This window comes from Suncus etruscus, chromosome 2 (genome assembly GCF_024139225.1).
Source record: "Suncus etruscus isolate mSunEtr1 chromosome 2, mSunEtr1.pri.cur, whole genome shotgun sequence".
NCBI lineage: Eukaryota > Metazoa > Chordata > Mammalia > Eulipotyphla > Soricidae > Suncus > Suncus etruscus.
The window spans coordinates 12,914,579-12,936,470 of NC_064849.1; the positions used below are offsets into that span (position 1 = coordinate 12,914,579).

The following is a 21,892-nucleotide window of genomic DNA, read 5'->3' on the forward strand; positions in this document are numbered from 1 at the left end:
GAATATTTTTTTCTCTTACATCCCCCAAAAGAAAGTCTGAACCTACTTCCTGTTATAAAGCATCCTTCTAAGATTCATAGCTGACTTACCCTTAAAAAAAGTTTCTTGGGCTACACCAGTGATATTCAAGGATCACTCTGGTGGTGCTGGGGGGATGTTATGAGGAACTCAGCTCAACCCACTGGATTTTCTTTCCAGCTTTCACTTATCCCCTGTCCCCCCCTTTTTTGGTTTTTGGGCTACACCTGGTGACACTCAGAGGTTACTCCTGGCTATACGCTCAGAAATTGCTCCTGGCTTGGGGGCCATATGGGATGATGGGAGATTGAACCGAGGTCCGTCCTAGGTTAGTGTGTGCAAGGCAAACAAATGCCCTACCGCTTGTGCCACAGCTCCGGCTTACCCATTTTAAATGCAAGGTCAGATTCTAGTTCATTGAGCTTTTTCAGGAGTCCAGCATGGATTTTCTCGCCCTCTGGGTCAAGCTGCAAACTGTTCTTGTCATCTCCAGCATGCTCGTACCTGTGACACCGGCCAGAACTGCAAGTCAGCCTCAAGGCTCAAGGGTCTGCAGCCCCAGGACCAAGAGGCAGTGGGGGGCAGGGAGCTATGGGTGGCTGGGAAGGAGAGATAGGCCACAGGCTCAGCATCGGGATATGGAAGAGATGATTTAAAGGCTCCAGGTCTGGACAGGTTGGAGAGGCCCGATCTTCAGAGAGAACAAGGGAACTTGGCGTCATAGTGGATGGTGGCAGGGGCAGGGGCAGTACGGGACCCTGGGGAACCAGCTTCTTTTTCCTATATCCATGTGGCATGACCACAGACTCTGTCATGCCAGCTAGCACCACAGGCTAAACTTCATGAGTCAGCACAGAAAATATGAGTTATGGACCATGGAGGGTAGCTAGAATGTCCACCAAGGAGGGATGGAGGGAGGGAAACAGGGAGGGAGAGAGAGAAAGAGAGAGGGGGTGTAGGGAGGTGGGCAGTGTCTCGATGACACACCTGACCACGCCGATGCCAGGCCAGTTGGGGTCATCGACATAGCACAGGCCTGGCGTGGCCATCACCTCCTGCCGAAACTCGGCCCGCAGCCGCAGGGTACAGGTGAGCAGCGGCAGCCTGTGCTCTATGCAGCCCACGAGCCGGTCCACATCGTCCGCCTGGGTTCCTAGAACTGAAGATGTCACATCAGGGCAGCTGTGGGGAAGAGCTGGGACCCGGCGATGAACCCTGAAATCAGGTGACTCTCTGTGGCCCTTTGCCACCTTTATTTTTTATAATTTTTGGTGGTGCCAGGGATCCAGCCGGGAACTAGCTCACCGACATGAAGGGCCTCTGCTGTGTGATCACCAGGGGCTTTAGGAACACCAGAGGGCCAGGGTGAGGCTCTGGAAACCTGTGACAAAACTTCAAAAAATGTACAGGTTGGGGGAGGGGGGCTCCATTCCAAGGGAGTCAGAATCTGCGGGTACCAGCAGGGGGCGCCGGAGGCACCACAAGTGGTGCATCGAGAACAAGCAGGGGATCTCGATCATGGGACAGAACAACAGAACTGAAAAGGGGTACACAGACTCAGACACCTAAAGTCACTCCAGAGGGGAAGGGGTACTGTGAAAGAGGAAAGGAGGGGAGGGAAGAGGAGAGAACTCCACAAGGCCTAGCAGTCTAGGGGACACACACACACACACACACACACACACGCACGCACACACGCACGCACGCACGCACGCACGCACGCCTCACCTGCAGCCGTGACCAGGGGGCTGAAGCGCATACACACGCCCTCCACCTCCAGGTCCATGATGGTGAGGCCGCTCGTTGGTACCTGCTGCTTCAGCTCCTCACCTAGCTGCAGAGAAGCAGAGTGAACCCCAGAACCTACATCCTGTTCACAACCACCCTGTCACCTGACTCGCACAGGCTGTGGATTCTCTGTGGCCTGGGGGCTAGTGTCATGATCTTCTAGAATCATCATCTTTTTTTTTTTTTTTTTTTTTTTTGGTTTTTGGGCCACACCGGGCAGTGCTCAGGGGTTACTCCTGGCTGTCTGCTCAGAAATAGCTCCTGGCAGGCACGGGGGATCATATGGGACACCGGGATTCGAACCAACCACCTTTGGTCCTGGATCGGCTGATTGCAAGGCAAACGCCGCTGTGCTATCTCTCCGGGCCCCTAGAATCATCATCTACTACAATTCCCAGCTTCATTTAGAGTGACACTTCCTATATATATTTCTTGTCAACTCACAACTGCTACTAGGTGGAGGTCACACAGGGCAGAGCTGAGATTCCAAACTAGGCCCTCATACCTGCAAGGCCCTGGCTTCCCCCTGGTGTCTCCACCCACCCCCCCACCTCCCGCCCCACACTGGCTGCTCCTACCCAGCGGTTCAGGGCGTCACAACAGGGCCTCTCCCGGCCCACAGCAGAAGGCACCGTGCTGGGCGCTGGGCTGGTCTTCAGTGCTGTGTCTGACCAGGAAACACAGAAAGGAACGTTAATCTCTCAGGACACAGCCTGTACCCCCTGGCTATAACACACCCCACACAGGGCCAATCTCAACCGGAGATTAATGGACAGAGAACAGGTCAGCTGGCAATGAACAGGTCACATAAAATGTGGTACAGATGTAGGATTCAACTTTGAAGGGAACTGAAGGGGCTGCAGAGGGCAGAGGGTAGAATGTTCACCTGGCATGTGGCTGACACAATTCGATCCCTGGCACCACATGGTCTCGACCACTGCCAGGAGCAAGCCCTGAGCACAGAGCCAGGAGTAGGCCCTGAACAGTAATGGGTGTGACTCAAACCTTCACATTCCCACCATAAAATAAGAAAGGGAATTTTGTTAGCCAGGATAAATCTGAGGACCTCCATACTTTGAATAAAATAAGCCCAGAATAAAAGGACAAATACAGTGGAATCCACTGAGAGGAAAAAGCAGTCCACTCACGAAGACAATAGTGGGGCTGGCAATGGCCCAAGGGCTGGAGTGCAGACTCTGCCCACAGGGGCTCTGGACTGACCATGGGCACCACATGTTCCCTGAGCACTTCTGGGTACAGCCACCCCCCCAAAAAAGGAGTAAAAACTAGGGATATAAATTGGTTTTTGAGTCACACCGGGCAACGCTCAGAGGTTACTCCTGACTCTGCTCAGAAATTGCCCTTGGTAGGCTCGAGGGACTATATGGGATACCAGGAATTGAATCCGGGTCCATCCCGTGTCAGCCTCGTGCAAGGCAAATGTCCTACCGCTGTGCTATCTTGCTCTGGCCCCACCAAATTTGTTTTTTAGAGCCTCTTTTTCCTCAATATACTCAATAATCTAGGTGTGGTAATGGAATCCACTTGTTTCATTTCAGGACACTACCAGTAAAAAAAAAAGTAAGACATTTAGACCTACAGTTTTCATGAAAATTAGTTGGTATTTCTGAAATAATAAGACTTTTAACAAAGGGGCAGTGATAGGACAACAGGGAGGGCATTTGCCTTGCATGAGGTCAAGACTGGTTCAATCTCCGGTATTCCATATGGTTCTATGAGTCCTGCTAGGAATGATGCCTGCGTGCAGAGCTAGGAATAAGCCCTACATACTACTGGATGTGGGCCCAAACAAACCAAAACCCTTTAAGCATAAAAAGAGTTTGGGCTAATTAACATCAAATAGTTTAAAATTTAAAGCCCATAAAACAAAGACACAAGAAGACTCCTCTTGAAAAATCACCCACCTGAGCCCGGCGGTTCCTGGCAGAACCTGAACACTACCACAGGAGAGGTTAGCTCATCCTCCACCTGAAAAACAGAAGCCCTGTTGACACACTGGCACCTATCCCCTGTTGACACACTGGCACCTATCCACAGAAGACTGTACATGCACAGGGGCCAAGAGCCAGCAGGCACGACAGAAAGGGAGACCTCTACCTCTGTCCTCCCAAGAACTGAGATAGTGAAGCAAGCTGCAGTGGAGAGTGGTGGCTATGTCTCGCCAGAGAAACAAAGGAGCAGGAGCCATGCAGGAATAAATATAAGGAAGAAAAGGAACCAAGAGCCTCATGCCATGAAAAAATCATGAGGTGAAAATGCAATGAATGGGGATAAATGGTAGATGAGCTGTAGCTCCAACACAAATGATGGAACTCAAAGAGCTGACAGAATGCTCCAGAAAACAGAAAGAGAGAGGGGGTGAGGGAGAGGAGAGAGAGGGAGGAAGAGAGAGAGAGAGAAACTGAAAGCATCCTACATGACCAATGCAAGAACCACCAGGTCAGTGTATCATATAAATACACAGGGCTGAAGATGTAGCATAGAGGGGACAACGTTTGCCTTGTACAAGGCTGACCTGAGTTCAGTCCCTAACATCCTATGTTCCCCCAAAGCCTCACCAGAAGTGATTCCTGAGGGCAGAGATAGGAGTAACCCCTGAGCTTCTCTGGATATGGTCCCCAAACCAAAAAAAAAAAAAAAAATGAAGTCAAGAAAGTATAGTTCCTAGGCAGAAGTGAACCAGAAAAACCTCCTGTCCCTATGTAATGGCAAGGATCAGATCATATGGGCAGCCATACAGTCACCAAGAAACACGAGCACTTCTGGGTGAAAGGGCAATGAAGACAGCTCTGCCTTTAGAACCCATGTGTGCAGTGAAAGACCTCTTGGTGCAGAACCTCCCCCTCTCCTGGCCTGCATTCTCCCCTCTGCTCCCCGCTTCTGTGTCCGCTCAGGTCATGCAGAATAGCCCCTACTCAAGTGTGTGCACAGAAGAAAGTGAAAACCACCAACCTGAAGCCCAGGTTGCAGGTGCAGATATATTTTTAATAGTTTATTAATAAACTAATAGTTTTATTAATTTTAATACCCTGCAGAACTGTATGGAGCTGTGCAGTCATAGGAACACCAAGTGACCCAACTGAAGTCAGCGTCTCATCTACAAATTTTCTCCAAGTCTAAAACCAGCGAATCAAAATGTAAACCATTCAGAACGAACCACTCCTACTTTGGTTGTAGGCCCCAGCGAATGCTCAGTCCTGGTCAGGCTAATGCCCCTAAGGGCAGTCTCCAAGGGCTGCAAGCATCTTTCGGAAAGGACCAGGGTTTCGTCCTCTCCTCCCACTGCAGATAAAAACTGCTGCCAGGTGGTTTCCGCGAGTGACCCAAAGAACTCTGAGATACGATTTCCAACCATTTCAGAAAGGGAGGTATCTAAATTGCTTGGGCAGATAAAGTCAATGGCATTTACCATTCACTGCCTTTCAAAATTCTCTCTCTCTATTGGTGAAGCAAGATTTTTTTTTTAATTGCTGACAGTTGCTTAGAAAGATGTGCTCACTATAAGACACAGAGAAAAGCAGCAAGCAAGATGCATGTGCAGGAGCGAGCACTGACTTGAAGAAACAGCCACCATTTCTAAAACAGATTATTGGCAAAAGCAATGTAGGGGTTCAAATGAGACATGGTGCCCATTTCTAGGCTTTATGCTAACTCCTGAATTAGGGGGTCAGTATATTCACGATTCTCTTCTCAAACATGTGCTTTCCTGTTGTGGCTACAACCCCAAGGAAATGCTCCCCACTTGACGGAAACCACTTCAAGCTAGTGAAGAACAGACATTTACTTCAAGAACAGATGAAACCCTATGCCATACCAAGACTTTGATGTGGTCCACTTTCTTCAAATTTTCTTGCAACCGCTGACTCTGTAACAACATGAGAGAGCACCTATGAGTCCCTTGGACGGACACACTGCACCTTTGCCATGGTGTGGGGTCTCTACAGGGCAGTGGCCAAGAAAGCTCCAGGGAAGGTGAGTTCTGCATCCACCTGGGCATTTCAGGCAAAACTTCCTAATGACACATGAAGTCATCAGATATCAGCACTACATTCACTGCAAAAAAAAAAAATCAACAAAAAACAAACCCACCTCCCCCCACAAACAAAACCTGTGTACAACATGAGTGGACTTGATGGGGGAGGGGAGGAGAGGAAGACATGCAGGGGAACACAGGCAAGGCACAGGTGAGTCAGAGAGTGGGCCTGAGGTTACACCTTGCTGAAAGACCCAGTGTACTGGGTACTCATGAGCTGTGACCCTGGGTAAGTTCTTTAGTTTCTCTGGGCTTTGGTTCTTTCAACCAAAAGACTGAAATGGACATCCCTACCTCACAAAGTTGTTGGGTAGAAGAGATGAACGGGACAGGCTGAGTGCCTACAAAATGGTCTGTACCAGAGAAGGGACATCAGCATGTCTGAATGTCCAAACCTGGCTCCCTGCACAGATATGGAGACTAATCATACTAGCACCCTCATGGGACCTCCCAGGAACTGTTGCTCAGAAACAGGATGGCCAGAGAAGGACACCAATCTGTTTTCAGGGAACAAGAGCTTAGGATGGGCATGAACTAATTCCAGGTAACTGTCTTGCCAGGCAGGCCCAGAGCAGCTGCAATTCCACAGAGATGCACATCCTTTGTATGGGATGTGCATCCCTCAGGAGTGTGTGTCTGCAGGAAGATGCCAGACCTGAGGCATCCAGGGGTGTGAGTTAATGCAGTGGTTCTCAAATAGTGCGCGCCCCTCAGAGGGGGGCACAATGAACCACAGAGGGGGGCGCATTTGACCTCGGCAAACAACTGTCATAACAAGCTAAGCCCCATGTTTATGTCTGTGTATGTCTCTGGACCTGAGAGTTGCTGTGTCCTTCTTCAAACTCCACTTCGAAAAGCTATGCATTGCAAAACGTGCTCATTGTAGCTATTCAGACATCACCTCTGCTTAAAAAAATCAGCTCAAATTATTTTATATATTTTCGTTTTGCAGGTTAAAGTTTTATTTAATAAAGATACTATTTAAAGTGGCGTGGGGGGTGCGAAAAATGTTTTCTTCCTGGGGGGCATGACAGAAAATAACTGAGAACATTGAGTCAATGCCAATATTTTCCTGAGCCCTAAGCCAAGGGGAATTTAGAAGCTCTCCCCTAGGTGCCCAAGCCTTCCTGCCAACTGGGGAAGAGAATAAAAATACAGGGAGGGCCACATGTCTTTAGACTAAGATAGTGCTCAAGGAGCATAGAGATATTATTCTGCATACTACACTACAGGAAAAGTACTACATATTTTCACAATTAGAACACTCCAGAATGAAGGATAATAGAAACTATCCCGAGTCTTTCAATTTGGTGGCTGAGATTGTGGGTGTTAACAGATGCCCCAACAGCCACAAAAAGCCCTGTACCACCAGGTACATCTGCCCCACTGTCTCAACAGCTTTCTCAACTCCTGACTGTTCCCTTGTGAGTGCCTTTCTCAGTCCCTGCCAACACTGCATTCCTTCTGCCCTGATGAACTGTGGGAGCAAAGGCTTGGGAGAATAAATGTATAAAACTCCAAGGGAAAATTGGTGGCCTGGTCCATGCATGAGAAATCCAGAAGGTGGTGCTGGCGGTGGGCCTTTGGGGCGCCTCTCTCCCTCTGTTCCACCTTCACACCCTGTGATGCATTCCAGTATCCACTCACCAGCTGGCAGCTGTGCTTTATCCTCTCCACAATCCCATCAAGGCCCAGGTACTGGAGCGCCAACCACAGCGGCAGGGCACGGAGTTTATCTGAAGGCTTATTTGAGGTCAGACCTGCAACTAGAGTCTGAAAGAGGCAACACAGGCTTTTTACTCCAAGCCCATCAGATACAGAGCAGAAATACTAAATTATCATTCACTACATCCCAGGATGTGCCAGATGCCATTCCAGGTCTGTGACCTGCACTCTTCACTTCATCATTCCAAAACCCCACCAATAAAGTGGGAAAAATGGGAAACTGAAGCTCGAAGACCCCACGTTAGCCAAGGTTTGCTGTTAAGGCTGGTAGGGTCAGGAATATGGCTCAGCAGTGCACAGGGAAGGTGAGAGAATGAATGAAGCCAGACAGACTGTACAAGTAGGGCACTTGCCTTGCGTGTGGCTGACCTAGGTTCAAACCCTAGCACTCAATATGGTCCCTTGAGCACTGATAGGGGTAATTCCTGAGAGGAGTATGAGAATTGTCTCATCATCAGGTATGGCCCCTAAACGAATAAAAGATGTGACAAAGTCAGGATAAGCATAGATGGGTATCTATGTATCAAGGTATCTCCTTCCAAGGTTGTTTTGAGGTCTTTGAATAAATACCTGAACATCATCTGACTAAGGCACGGTCTGTTTTAGTGAGAATCTCTTACAACCATTTTGCATGTGCCTATCACTAAAGAGACTACTATCAAGAACCACCAAAGCTTTATATTTTATAATCTTTTAGATTATAAGGATTAAAGGCATGAACTACTCTTTTTTTTTTTTTATGAACTACTCTTTTATTTATTTATTTATTTTGGTTTCTGGGCCACACCTGGCGACGCTTAGGGGTTAATCCTGGCTCTGTGTTCAGAAATTGTTCCTGGCACATTTGGGGACCCTGTGGGATGCCAGGGATCAAACCTGGGTCGGTTCTGGGTCAATCACATGCAAGACAAATGTCCTACCTGCTGTGCTATTGCTCTGGTCCCATGAACTACTCATGAGGCAGTAATTGCATCTCTGGGTAACAATTCTAAGGAACTAATTTGAAACACAGAACAATGTCTTATTTTAGTAAGCAAAACTTGACTAAGAAGTGGCGAGGTTAAGTCCTAGGAGGCTGTCACAGAAGTTCTTTACAGCCTGGCATGAAGCACAATGATAGAGGCTTATTTATATGTGTGAGGCTCTATGTTCCATCACCAGAAAGACCAAAACAAAACCAAGAAAATGCCTTCACAGCCAGGGAGAGAATTCAGAGGGCGAGTGTGCATGCTTTGCATGGAGGGGCCTCAGGTTTGATTTCTAGCACCACATGGTCATGCCCCCCAAGCACTGCCAGGTATAACCCCAAAACAGAGCTGGAAACAGAGCCAAGCACCACTGGGTGAGGCCCAAAAGACACAGAAAGAAAGAAAAGATCTTCACAGACTTGGGGAAGTATGAGGAGACAAGGAAAAAAGAACTACATGGTACTCTTACACAATGCTATTTTTTTGGCTCACAGAAGTGGCATTAAAGACATTTCATTTTTTGGTTTTTGGGTCATGCCCAGTATAGCTCAGGGCTTACTCCTGGCTCTGCACTAAGGGATCACCCTGGTGGGGAACCTGGAGAACAAAACAGGGGACTGGGGATTGACCCTAGGTGGTTCACATGCAACATTTTCTTTTCTACCTTTAGCTCCAGGCCTGGAGACAGACAACTGCCCTACACTCCCCAGAGAGGGCACTTACCAAGGCGGGGTCATCGTGCTTGTAAAGGGTCACAGCAGGCACAGCGGGCAAACCGAGCCAGGGCCCAGGACTCAGAGTCATGCTGTCACATTTGGTGGCGGCCTACCAGAAAGAGAATAAATGTTTACAACAGAGTTCCCCCCAATCCACTCAACCTGACACCCTCCTCCGTTCATCAAATCCGGGATGGGCCATTAGGGTTTAACAGTTGCCAATTTCTTCTGTAAAACACATTTAGTAAGATCAACAACGTACCAGCACTGATGAGGAGACGTAACCCAGGGCCAGCGTTGCCAGATTCACACTGGAAGAAAAATCACCAGTCTGAGAATTATTTCTATTGTACTTACTTCTTCCTTAAGTGCGCACTTTCCACGAAGCAATTTCGATGTCATTTCGATCTTTTTGAGCTTCTGCCGGCTTTTTTAGCAGCAACAGAGAACTCAGACATATAAAGTTCCAGAAAACGCATTTCCATTAAAATGTATTTCAGGAGATGCCTCCTTACTTAAATATACAGCGTGCTCTATTTCACATCTTCTGCAACTGCTACATTCTAGGCATCATTCTCTATCATGGGGACAACACACAAACTTGATCTCCCTATGTGCTGTGCGGCCTGCAGCACCCCCTCCCCTCTAATGGCTTTGGGAAGATCGAACCCAGCTTGGCTGTCAGACCATGAGCTTTAGGAGGAGGAGACCGCACCATCAGTGTCACATGGACCAGTGATGCGAACCATCCGAGAATCACTTTCCATCGGTTCCATCCCGGGTTCAGTTAGAGACAATGGCTTGTACCACTGAGCCTGAACTTGGAGAGAAGGCCAGGATTGCTTCAGTGTTAGGCATATTGAGAAAATCAACACAGGGGGCCTCACTCATCTGACTCATCTGATGGGAAGCAACATGATCTCTTTCCTTGGTCACTCTGGGCTGTTCTGTCATAATCTTGTGATAAACGTCAGGACAAAGCGAGAGCCCAAATGTGCCTTCTCTGAGAGCCCAGACTCCCCACTCACCCCTCCACATGCAGCCACATGCCATACTGCTCGCAGAGCTCCTTCAAGCGCCCAATCTTGTCGGTGTGGCCCACTGCTGCAGTTCCTGGGATCAAACACACAAAAAGAAGAAAGCAATGTCAGAAGAAAGAACAATTATTTCCTGGGACTTCACAGCTACTTTCAGGCATCATCATCCTGTCAGGAGGTACTATAGCCATTTTATCGAGATGAATGAGTGAGTGAGTGAGTGAGTGAGTGAGTGAGTGAAAGAAGAGAGAGAGAGAGAGAGAGAGAGAGAGAGAGAGAGAGAGAGAGAGAGAGAATGAATGTGTGTGTGTGTGTTTCCAAAATATTATTCAAGTTTCAAGGACTGGAACTAGTTATAGCAATTTATAGCAATGAATTAATCGTGTGTGTGTGTGTGTTTCCAACACATTATTCAAGTTTCAAGGACTGGAACTAGTTATAGCAATGAATTAATCAGAAAAGGCTAATTCTGCCACATAAATACTTTTGTTCTGAATGCCATACATGACATTTTTCTCAAGACATCTTTTTCTCACTTGCATCTTTTGTCCCTGGAGCACATGCCTGATATGCCTGAAGCTGAGCTCACACACCATAACAAGCATCAGTGGGTGAGACCATGGTGGATTCCACCACTGGCATTTTCTAACTATAAGTCAAGGATGCATCCTAACAGGGAAGTGAATTGGTGCATGAGAAGCATGGTTAGTCTCCTGGACACACGATATGCTAAGATGGGCAGAAAGAGAAGTTTTTATTTTTCTGATGAAGATAAGTCTTCCCTGTTTATTATTACAATGTATGATTAAATGAATTTGACTTGTGTATACAGCATGTAAACCCAACATTATCAAGATATTTTAGATGGGTAGCCTGACAGATGAATGAAGTTACATAAACAAGCATGCACATGTACAATGGAATAATATTTTAAAAAGGAGACCCTGCTATTTAGTGTTTATTTCTCTTTGGGGGGCCATAATTGGCGATGCTCAGGCTTACTCCTAGCTCTGCTGCACTCAGGAGACCATATGTGGTAATGACAGAAAATGAAGCAGGGCTGGCTGCTTCAAGTGCTCTACACACTGTATCATCTCTCCAGCCCTGGGCATATATGATCTTTTAGTTTGGGTCAACCTGGTGGTGATCAGAGCTTACTCCTGGCTCTTGCTAAAGATTAAACTAGTTGGCCACATGCAAAGCAAATGCCTGACCTACTGTACTATTTCTCCAGTCCCTGGGTATATGCAATCCTTTTATTTTGGGGAGGGAGAGGCATACCTAGCAGTGCTCAGGGATTACCTCTGGCTCTGAACTCCTGGGCTCCTGAGTCCACCTATTCTGGCTGCAGTGTTCATATCATATACTTTAGTCATGGTGCTTGCACATATTCGGTGGCACACTCGGCGGTGCCACAGACCCCAAATGGCAGTACCACTCAGGTCTCCCCCAGTGTGTGCAATGATGTTCGGGATGGAACTCTTGGCCTCATGACTGAAAGGCAGGTCTTTACCCTCGATTTTCCCCCAGTTCCAGATATTGTCTTCCTTTCCACCCATAGCGCATAATTTCCCTCTCCTAAGAGTCTCTAGAATGTCAAGTACAATGCTGAGTCTGATGGATAGGGCAGAAAGGGCTGACCTACCTGCTATGTGCAAGTTATACATTAGTGATGTGTACACAGCAGAAAATAGATATGCTGACGATCTACACGAACAAGTCAACACATAAATAAATCAAATTCAAAACCAACCAACAATTATAGGGTATCTGCGGACTTGCTGAACATGGTGCACAGCCAAAGACTTGGTCACTCGGTAGGACAAGACTCACACTCTTCCCTTTGAATCCAAAGCCAAGATTTCAACTCATTTAACCTACCAGCATTTGCAACAAGCAACAGGGGCAGTTTTCCTCGTTCTATATCATCTTTAATCAGTTTTTCCAGGAAGGCGACATCCTTAGGGGGAAAGAAAAATTGCAGAGTCATTAGGTATCACAGCTGCACGAGGAAGCAGGAAATGTCTAAGGTGCAGACAGATCTCATTGTGAATCGCTCAAGATGATTCCTGCCTGGCAATTTTTCTGTGCCTTTGAATCATCAAGGAATCTTTGATTTTCCTTGAGAAAGATTTTTTCCTTAAGGACTAATTAGAGATTATTTTTCCTTGAAGATTAATTAAGGGAGATTAAGTTAAAATTAGAATATACAGGACTAACATTTCTGGTTTTAAGCATCAATAATTAAAGAAAATGTTCTCTTGATTTCCTAAAAAAAAAAAAAAAAGCCAAGAATGTATCTCATAATATTATCATTTGCTGATTTATTTGAAGCAGAAAATAAAAACTACCTTAAGCAAAAGAAAGAGTCCTAAAACTCTATCTCTTTTGCTTCTGGCTTCTTATCCTTTGAATGTGTACAACTAAGCAGAATTCAATCCCAAGGTTACAATGAAGCATCTCCTTCCGTGATTAAAAAAAAAATCATTAACAGAGGCAACGATAATAACCATTTCAAAAGTCTGGACTTTAATAAGGAGTAATTACTGGTTCTTTTTTTTTTTTGGTTTTTCGGGTTACACCCATTTGATGCTCAGGGGTTACTCCTGGCTAAGTGCTCAGAAATTGTCCCTGGCTTGGGGGGACCATATGGAATGCCAGGGGATCGAACTGTGGTGTTCCTTGGCTAGCGCTTGCAAGGCAGACACCTTACCTCTAGCGCCACCTCGCCGGCTCCTAATTACTGGTTCTTTCTTGGACTCCATGATTCCACTTAGAGCAAGTGATAGTCACTGATTTTTTTGGGGGGGGGGGGGTGTCACACTGGCTCTATGCTCAGAAATCACCCCTGGCAGGCTCGGGGAACCATATGGGATGCCAGGATTCGAACCACCATCCTTCTGCATGAGAGGCAAACGCCTTACCTCCACGCTATCTCTCTGGCCCTGTTTGTTTGTTGTTTTGTATAGTCACTGTTGATATCCTCCCACCCCCCAGTTTTTGGGCCATACCTTGCGGCACTCAGGGGTTATACCTGGCAGGCTCAGGGGACTATATAGGATGCCAAATCAAATCCAGGTCCATCTTGGGTTAGCCACATGTAGGGAGAAGCCCTACCACTGTGCTATCTCTCCAGCCTCACTGTTAATATTTCTTAAGAGTCAGGCAGATCCCAATTTATATTCCAGCCACATCATGGTTATTCAAACACAGAAGCATAGATCATGTATGTAGAGGGAAGGTTAGCAACCAGCCAGCTAGTGGACATCTGGATGCCAGCACACACTGTCTGGGCTGAAGGGAGACAGCCTCGCCACACAATCCCATAGGATCTGATATTCCAAGCAGAGGAACTCACCATTTGATGCTGTGATCCAAACATAGTGTTACAGGGCACGCGGCACAGGCAGGGGAAGGGCAGGCCCAGCTGAAAGGAGAAATACATAGCTTTACACAAGACCTTTATCATCTATGACAAGTCAAAGCCACTCTATTTTTTTTAACTTTTCATTAAAAAAATTAGGCACTATAATTTATAAAACTGTTAATAATAGAATTTCAGGCAAACAGTATTCCAACTTAAAACCCACAACCCTTAAAAAAATTCCTCTCATTAGGAACTCTCTTAATATTACAAATAAATGTTAAAGAGTACATCTCAAAAAACTAGTTAGAAAAAAAAATGGTTGAATTTCCAGGAACTGAGGTGTCTTTTAGGAGAAAAGGGGCAACATAAAATCTTTTAATTGACTCAAGTAACTGTCTTTACTATATTTTGGAAAATACTAAAAAACAAACTTTTTTTTTTTGGTTTTGGGCCACACCCAGCAGCCCTCAGAAGTTACTTCTGGCTCTGTCTAGAAATCACTCCTGGCAGGCTCCGGGGACCATATGGGATGCCGGGGATTGAACCGGGTCAGCAGTGTGCAAGGCTAATGCCCTACCGCTGTAAAAAATAAACTTTCCAAATAGAATCAACTGAGCTCTAAAGAGTTGGGGAGATAACATTAACATATTAACCAGGAATACTGTGAACACCATCAGCTAGAGGCATCAAAAACCAGATCCATTTATGGACCCATCTACTTCCAAGTAAAGCAGTGACTAGAAGATGTGTGATCAGTGAAATCAACATCGATAGTGATGGCAATTGGCAAATAAATTTTGTATTTTTTATTCTTAGCTTTCTTTTTTTTTAATTTGTAAAAGTAGATTTTTAAAAAAATAGTATCTTTATTTAAGCACAATGATTTGCAAACATATTTGTAGTTGGGTTTCAAACCCTTCAGTGGTCACAGTCTTAGGACTTTTTAAAAAGCCATAGTTTATTTGTTTATAGTGCAGTAGCATTTAAAGACTTTGATGAGAGAGGCTATTTGCCTTTTATGCAGCTGACCTGGATTTGATATCATCTGGCCACTCCAAATCTATCAACAATATGTCCTGAGGAGCACTACTGTGGCCCAAAAATAAAGGAATAAAAGCAAAAGACTTTAATGAACTTCATTCACATCCTTAAACGATTAAAAAAAAAAGACAACTTATGAAATAGAAACCCAAGTAAAAGCATACACAATTAAAAAAAAGGTGACCTACTCCTGCTCTGACTTCAACCTGCTCAAAAGAGACTTCCCTTAACACTGAGAAGACTTAACAACAACAACAACCTGCTTACATGACAGTGCTCTCTGCATTGCCCTTTAATTGTGAGGTGAAACTAGAGGACGCTCCACATCCTGACTTCAAAGTAGGATATGCAGATTCCAGGATCTTTAATACAGAAACATGATACCAACAACAGAGACTGTGTGAAAAATTAAAGTGTGTTGGCACTACAGACAATGTATTGGATTGGACGATCTAGCTTGCCTGGAGCCTAGAGTTGGTTTTATGCCAGGAAACTTCAGGGGTAGGGTCTCTTTGTATTTAGGCCAAGGTTTTTCCTTTCCATGTCCCTCATATTTTGGTGGGCCTATGCAAACAATAATTGCCACTCTAACACCGTTTTTACTGTGTTCCTTTGACTCTAATCCTTAAAAAAAAATCCACTTGAACTTTTTAGGTTAACTTAAATTAATATGCATGTGCATGGAAATGTAAAAAAGAATATTATGCCTTTAATGTTTAAGGAGTTACATAAGTTTTACGGCTTTAGATTGCTTTGTGTGCTGCTAAGAAATATTATAATGTATTACAATCTGGGGACTTGAGGGACAAAGTAATTGTACACGGGTTCTGCTTTATTTTTCTTAATGTTCTTTGGCCAAAAGTTCAAAGTTAAGATATCAGCAAGGGGACTTCTGAGAATTTTGTTTATGGGTAATTATCCTTCCACTGTAACTTTACCTTGTCCTCTTTCTTTGCATCTTTGTTCTCAATTAAAAAATAAAAAATTTAAAAAAAATAAAAAAAGGTGAAAAGTGCCTATTGACCATCTTCTAGGGTGTAACTTTATGCACTAATGTGACTTTTAGATTTAAATGTCTTCAATGTTGGAGATGGAACACAGGCTTCACACAGAGGCAGGAGTGGCAATTACTGAGTCACAGCCTGGCCCAATATACATTTTTCCCCCCACACCTCTTGGTGCTTGAGGTTACTTCTGACTCTGCTCAGAAATCACTTCTGGCATGTTTGGGGGAACCATTTCAGATTTGGAATCGAAACTGGATTTGTCCTGGGTCGGCCACGTGCAAGGCAAATGCCCTACTGTTGTGCTATCACTCTAGTCCTTCAAAACACACTTTTTTTTGTTGTTGGTTTTTTTTTTGTGTGTGTTTTTTTTTTTTTTGGGGGGGGGTCACACCCGGCAGTGCTCAGGGGTTATTTCTGGCTCCAGGCTCAGAAATTGCTCCTGGCAGGCACAGGGGACCATATGGGGCGCCGGGATTCGAACCGATGACCTCCTGCATGGAAGGCAAACGCCTTACCTCCATGCTATCTCTCCGGCCCCCTCAAAACACACTTTTAATGAAAAACCTCAGGTGAAGAAATGGGCTCATACTTATAAAAACTGAACATTCCCATCAGACAGATTCCGTTTTGCCACTGTCCTTCCTCCCTTACTGGAATCCCTTTATACAGCTTTAGACTGGACTGCGGATCCAAGAGAAAGAATCCTGGGCCCAGAGTCTGGGGCCTGCAGTAGTTTGTTCACTGTGGAATAAGCAGTGATATATCCCAGGGATATTACCTGCTCCCTCCATTGTCACCTTCAAAGACAACTTTTTATTTGGTCACCAATGACTACTTTAAACTTAAGTTGCTGAGCTTTCCCCCCAAATTTCTCTCCAAACCCCTCCCCACCTTATAAAAGATAAGCTCTCGAGTTCTAAGGCGTTTGTTTTAAAATATTCTTAGTCAAGAGAGGTTTCAGTGCTCACTTCGGCAGCACATATACTAAAATTGGAACGATACAGAGAAGATTAGCATGGCCCCTGCGCAAGGATGACATGCAAATTCGTGAAGAGTTCCATATTTAAAAAAAAAAAAAAAAAAAAAAAAGAGAGGTTTCAAAATTTCTTGTCTCAAGATAGCCCCTTCAAATGAAAGGCTGCAGGCAGCATGGACTGTAAAAACAATAATGGCCGTTAGTCGAATTCTAAAGAACTTGATAAATTCTGAAAATAGTCGGAAATATAGAAAAAACTTTAAGCATAAAGACATCCATCACAGAACTGTACAAAAAGCATTAGGAGTCGCAGAGAGTTGATTCTTGGTGTCCAAAAGAGAGAAAATTAAAACACTAACAGTCACATGAAATAAAGTATGACAATGTTAAAAAGTGTGTTAAAGAAGTGTTAAAACTTCGTATGTATCTGTTACAAGTTAATAAAAAACATATACTCTGATTAAAGTCCAGGAAGGAAAAAAAATACTGACTCTGCATTGCCTTTGGGAAATTAAAATATTGTTTATATAGATATATATATGCACCTGTATGTATACATAAATTCAGTATTTATGTACAAAATATGTATGCACGCATACATTTTCTTAGAATCACAGAACTAGAACTATCTTCCACTCAGAACAGTAGTTATGGAAATGGGTCTATAGACCTTAAAAAGTCAGGACAGAATGAAGGATTGTAACACTACCTGATTACAGAGGTACTGGCCCAGGCCAGGCCTCGCAGCAGCACTAAGGTAGATGACTGGCTTCTTGTTATATAACACGTTGAATCCGTCCACCACGAAGTCATCATAGCGAGAATGAATGGCGAGTCTACAGACCTTCGCCAGCCCCTCTCTCTCTTCTTCATGGAAGTAAGCGGAACCATTTTCATACCTGTTCAAGAGATATCCCACTATCGTATCTGTATGGTTCGTACCCCACTCTCACAATTGTGGAAAGATTCCTCTCTTCAGGCTAGACACTGTCATCTAGATCAGTGCTCTCCAAACTCTTCACACCTGCACATTGGCCCCTGCCCTGCAGAGGGTTAACCACTGTAACTCACTGGCCCCAGCCTCCACACCACGGCCCAGCAGCTGACGACCACTGCCTTAGATCTATTGGAGAGGAAAGGGGATCCCCTTGTTACATGGTGGACTACTCATTCTGGCAGGAGGTTAGGAAGAATAGTAGCAGTGACCCTTTGCCTAGGCCCAAGTTCCACTAATAGCAGAAACTAGGAAGCCCAGCAGAGGAAGGAAGTTCCTCAACAATTTTGGCTTATTCTATATGAAGTCTTGGAGAAAATGGCCTGGTTCTTAGCATCTAAAAGCCTTACAGTTGTAAAAAGCATTAGCTGGCTAACTTTTGCCTTGTGATTATCTTCTTTTCCCCTTTTATTGTCAATCTCCTAAAGAAGGAAGGTGAGAGAATTTCAAATACTGCTGTTAAAATTTGGGGGGGGTGGGCTTTTGGTGGTGCTCAGGGGTTACTTCTGGCTCTGTGTTCAGAAATTGTCCCTGGCAGGCACAGGGGACCATATGGGATGCCGAGATTCGAACCACCTCTGTTCTTTGTTGGTCGCATGCAAGACAAACACTTTACTGCTGTGCTATCATTCTGGCCGAATAGCTGTTAAATTTTTAACAAATCAGAAATTTCTCCTCTACTGTTGTCCAGGCAAGCCTCTTTCACACCACCTGAAAGTAGGATTCTTCTTTTTTTTTGGGGGGGGGGGGTGGGCAGGGGCTACTCTAGGCATTGTGCTCAGAAATTGCTCATGGCAGACTTGGGGGACCATATAGGATGCCAGGGATTGAAACTATATCTGTCACGGGTTGGCTGCATGCAAGGCAAATGCCCTTACCCATTGTGCTATTGCTCAAGCCCTTGAAATTGGGATTCTCCCAAGTTAAATGTCTCAGTTAGGTAGGCAAATAGCTTTTTAAAAAGAGCATCGAGGCAAAAAAATACAAGTGGTCTTCTATTGCATCTTGAATCCCCCAGAATTCACAAATCATGCCACAGTGTGATTAATACAGCACAGCGCCGATCTCAGCTTTGTAATGCATGCTCCTCTTTCTGAAGACAGCATTTCCTTTCCAAGACAGGACACGTTGATATTTTGATATAAAAGATCTGATTGCATGTCACGGCTCTATCAACAGGTGTCAATCAGGAAGTCTACAAAGTATCCGCTGTCATTGTCCAACATGGGGCCTGTGTTCTTATCTCTCTGCATAGCCACTAGCTTATTATTGTTTTGTTTTGTTTTTTGGGCCATACCCAGCTGTGCTCAGGGGTTACTCCTGGCTGTCTGCTCAGAAATAGCTCCTGGCAGGCACGGGGGACCATATGGGATGCTGGGATTCGAACCAACCACCTTAGGTCCTGGTCCTGGATCAGCTGCTTGCAAGGCAAACAAAGCTGGTCACTAGCTTATTTAATTCTCACAATAACTGCATGAAACCTGTCTGACAGCTTGCTCCACTAATATATGGAACAATGAAGGCATTGAGAACGCACACAAACCTTCCTAGAGAAAAGCACTTGAGGACACATAGCCAAATTGTGTCTTTACCAGAAACTGAACATGTATGAGAGTTTTACCTGAAAATCCTGCAGAGCCATAGCGTAGTGTCTGAAAGTATACGAGTTGTAAGTTTTCTCAACTTTTCCTTGTCTAGAGTTGAAATATAAGCTCCCAGGCTATGCCCCAACAAAGCAATATGGCCTTGCTCTCCAATGTTCTGGGTTCTGTTCCTTAGAAAAAAACAGGATAACATAAAGAATAAATAAATAAACTTAGGAGACATTCAGTTGACTTTAGAAACTCTAAAAATTCAATTCACTGGCAGTCTGAAAAAAAATTTTAAATAAAATAAATTCTTTAATTAAATCACCATGAGATAGTTATAAAGTTGTTCACAACTGAGTTTCAGTCATATAGTGTCCAATACCTTTCACCAGTGCACATTTTCTGTCATCAATGTCCCCAGTTTCCCTCCCACCCTCCAGTCTGTCCTCTCACCTGCCTGCCTCCAGGACAGAGATTTTTTGTTTCGTTTTTTTGGGTCACACCCAGCAGTGCTCAGGGGTTACTCTTGGCTCTGTGCTCAGAAATTGCTCCTGGCAGGCCAGGGGACCATATGGGATGCTGGAGATCGAACCTGGATTGGTCCCGGGTCCGGGTCGGTTGTGTGCAAGACAAACACCCTACCCACTGTGGTATCACTTTGACTTCTATGACAGAAATTTTTTTTTGGGGGGGGGAAATACCTGGTGACACTCAGGGGTTACTCATGGCTATGTGCTTAGAAACTGCTCCTGGCTTGGGGGACCATATGGAACGCCGGGGATTGAACCCAGGTCCATCCTTGGTCAGACGCATGCAAGGTAAACACCCTACAGTTGAGCTATCACTCTGGCCCCTATGGCAGACATTTTTTGTTTGTTTGTTTGTTTTTGGCCCATACCCAGTGATACTTAAGAGTTACTCCTGGGCCCGGAGAGATAGCACAGCGGTGTTTGCCTTGCAAGCAGCCGATCCAGGACCAAAGGTGGTTGGTTCGAATCCCGGTGTCCCATATGGTCCCCTGAGCCTGCCAGGAGCTATTTCTGAGCAGACAGCCAGGAGTAACCCCTGAGCACCGCCGGGTGTGACCCAAAAAACCAAAAAAAAAAAAAAAAAAAAAAAAAAGAGTTACTCCTGGCTATGCACTCAGAAATCGCTCCTAGCTTGGGAGATCATATGGGACGCCAGGGGACCAAACTGCGGTCCATTCTATCTCAGCCGCAGGCAAAGCTGCCCTACAGTTGTGCCACTGCTCCGGCCCCCAATGGCAGCCATTTTTGAGAGAAAAAAATATTAAAAAAAAATTAAGTCCTGGAAAATAAATTCCCTTTTTAATTATAGATTTACTAAATATATAAAGTGGTTTATTGGTTTTGGAGCCAGACCTAGCTGTGCCTAGAAAAAGCCTGTTTCAGCAGATCTACAATGAGCCTTGCTGGTGATAATGTCTGCCTCAGTCTCAATAGAGAGCACTCAAAATGAAATAAAATAAAATAAGGATAGAATTCTCATATGACCCAATGATATCAGTTATTGGCATCTATCCAAAAACATACAGAAAAATTAATTTGAAGGATATATGCACACCTGTGTTCATTGCAGTGCTTAGTACAGTAGTCAAGATTTGGGTGGAAAGGGGCCGGAGTGATAGCACAGCGGTAGGTCATTTGCCTTGCATGCAGTTGATCCAGGATGGATGGTGGTTCAAATCCTTGTGTTCCATATGGAATATATTCCACATGGACCAAGCCAGAATTTTGGGTGTGGCCAAAATCCAAAAAAAAAAAAAAAGGATTTGGAACAACCCAAATGCCCAATTTCAGATGAACAGACCAAGATGCTGTGGTATGTCTATACAATTAATTGAATACTATGCAGCTCTAAGAAGGTCAAAAATCATGTACTTTGCCATGATACAGATGGAACTAGAGGACATTGTGCTGAGTGAAGTCAGTTGAAAGAAGAGAGAGAGGAAAGCATAATTAATCATGTGTGGGACTTAATGATATATACTGAGGGAACAATGAAGAACTAAAGACAACACAACAGGACAATTAATCCACACAACTGAGATGGGGAAATAAGGGGAAGGTAGAAGGCAGTTGAGAGGGACTTCGGGGGTCCTGGAGGAGGGAAGGAAGAAGATACTGGTGACCGAGGTGTGGTGTTGGAATTATGTACACAGGAAACCACAGTAACAATATCTTTAACACTACTGTTAGTAATCACAATACCTCAACCAACTAAAACAAATGCATTTTCAAAGAGAAGCCACCAGCCACTCACATACCGGGTACTCTGGGGTTCCTCATCTTCGTCTCCATGCATAAGATTCTGCACCAGCTGAAGAATGCTCACCATATCTTGTCCACTGGTGCACAGAGAAAGAAAGAGTTGACTGACTGTGGGAATAATACCCCCACCTATTTTCTAGTTCTCTCCTCCAAAGTAGTTCTAATATGCTTGTTCTGAGTAACTACAAAAGGAGGCATGATTTTGAGAGATAGTATACGCCTTAAAAAAATAAGCTCCAAAACCAGATCTCAAATTACTGAATTCTGAGTAACCTTACTTACGATTAAGTCTTTTATGTCATGAGTTAATTTCCTTTATTT

At 44.8% G+C, this 21,892-nt stretch overlaps 1 protein-coding gene and 1 non-coding gene across 3 annotated transcripts in view; one reads left to right on the top strand and one right to left on the bottom strand.

Annotated features, from left to right (window-relative positions):
• PDXDC1 (pyridoxal dependent decarboxylase domain containing 1) overlaps positions 1-21,892 on the bottom strand; it is a 43,811-nt gene that overhangs the window by 7,015 nt on the left and 14,904 nt on the right. Inside the window, exons 4-18 of one of the 2 annotated variants that reach the window (XM_049768282.1) lie at positions 21,568-21,648; positions 19,313-19,459; positions 17,407-17,596; positions 13,665-13,733; positions 12,188-12,266; positions 10,298-10,382; positions 9,532-9,580; positions 9,277-9,378; positions 7,508-7,633; positions 5,642-5,692; positions 3,732-3,795; positions 2,385-2,473; positions 1,747-1,852; positions 1,006-1,177; positions 404-522 (exon numbers count right to left, since the gene is read on the bottom strand). In XM_049768282.1, the coding sequence (XP_049624239.1) occupies positions 404-522; positions 1,006-1,177; positions 1,747-1,852; positions 2,385-2,473; positions 3,732-3,795; positions 5,642-5,692; positions 7,508-7,633; positions 9,277-9,378; positions 9,532-9,580; positions 10,298-10,382; positions 12,188-12,266; positions 13,665-13,733; positions 17,407-17,596; positions 19,313-19,459; positions 21,568-21,648 (1,529 nt within the window). Of the gene's footprint in view, positions 1-403; positions 523-1,005; positions 1,178-1,746; positions 1,853-2,384; positions 2,474-3,731; positions 3,796-5,641; positions 5,693-7,507; positions 7,634-9,276; positions 9,379-9,531; positions 9,581-10,297; positions 10,383-12,187; positions 12,267-13,664; positions 13,734-17,406; positions 17,597-19,312; positions 19,466-21,567; positions 21,649-21,892 lie in introns of both variants that reach the window. The other variant, XM_049768281.1, reaches the window with a different exon arrangement.
• LOC126003071 (U6 spliceosomal RNA) lies at positions 16,682-16,788 on the top strand. Its single transcript, XR_007493614.1, has one exon. It is a non-coding gene; the product is annotated as a U6 spliceosomal RNA (small nuclear RNA).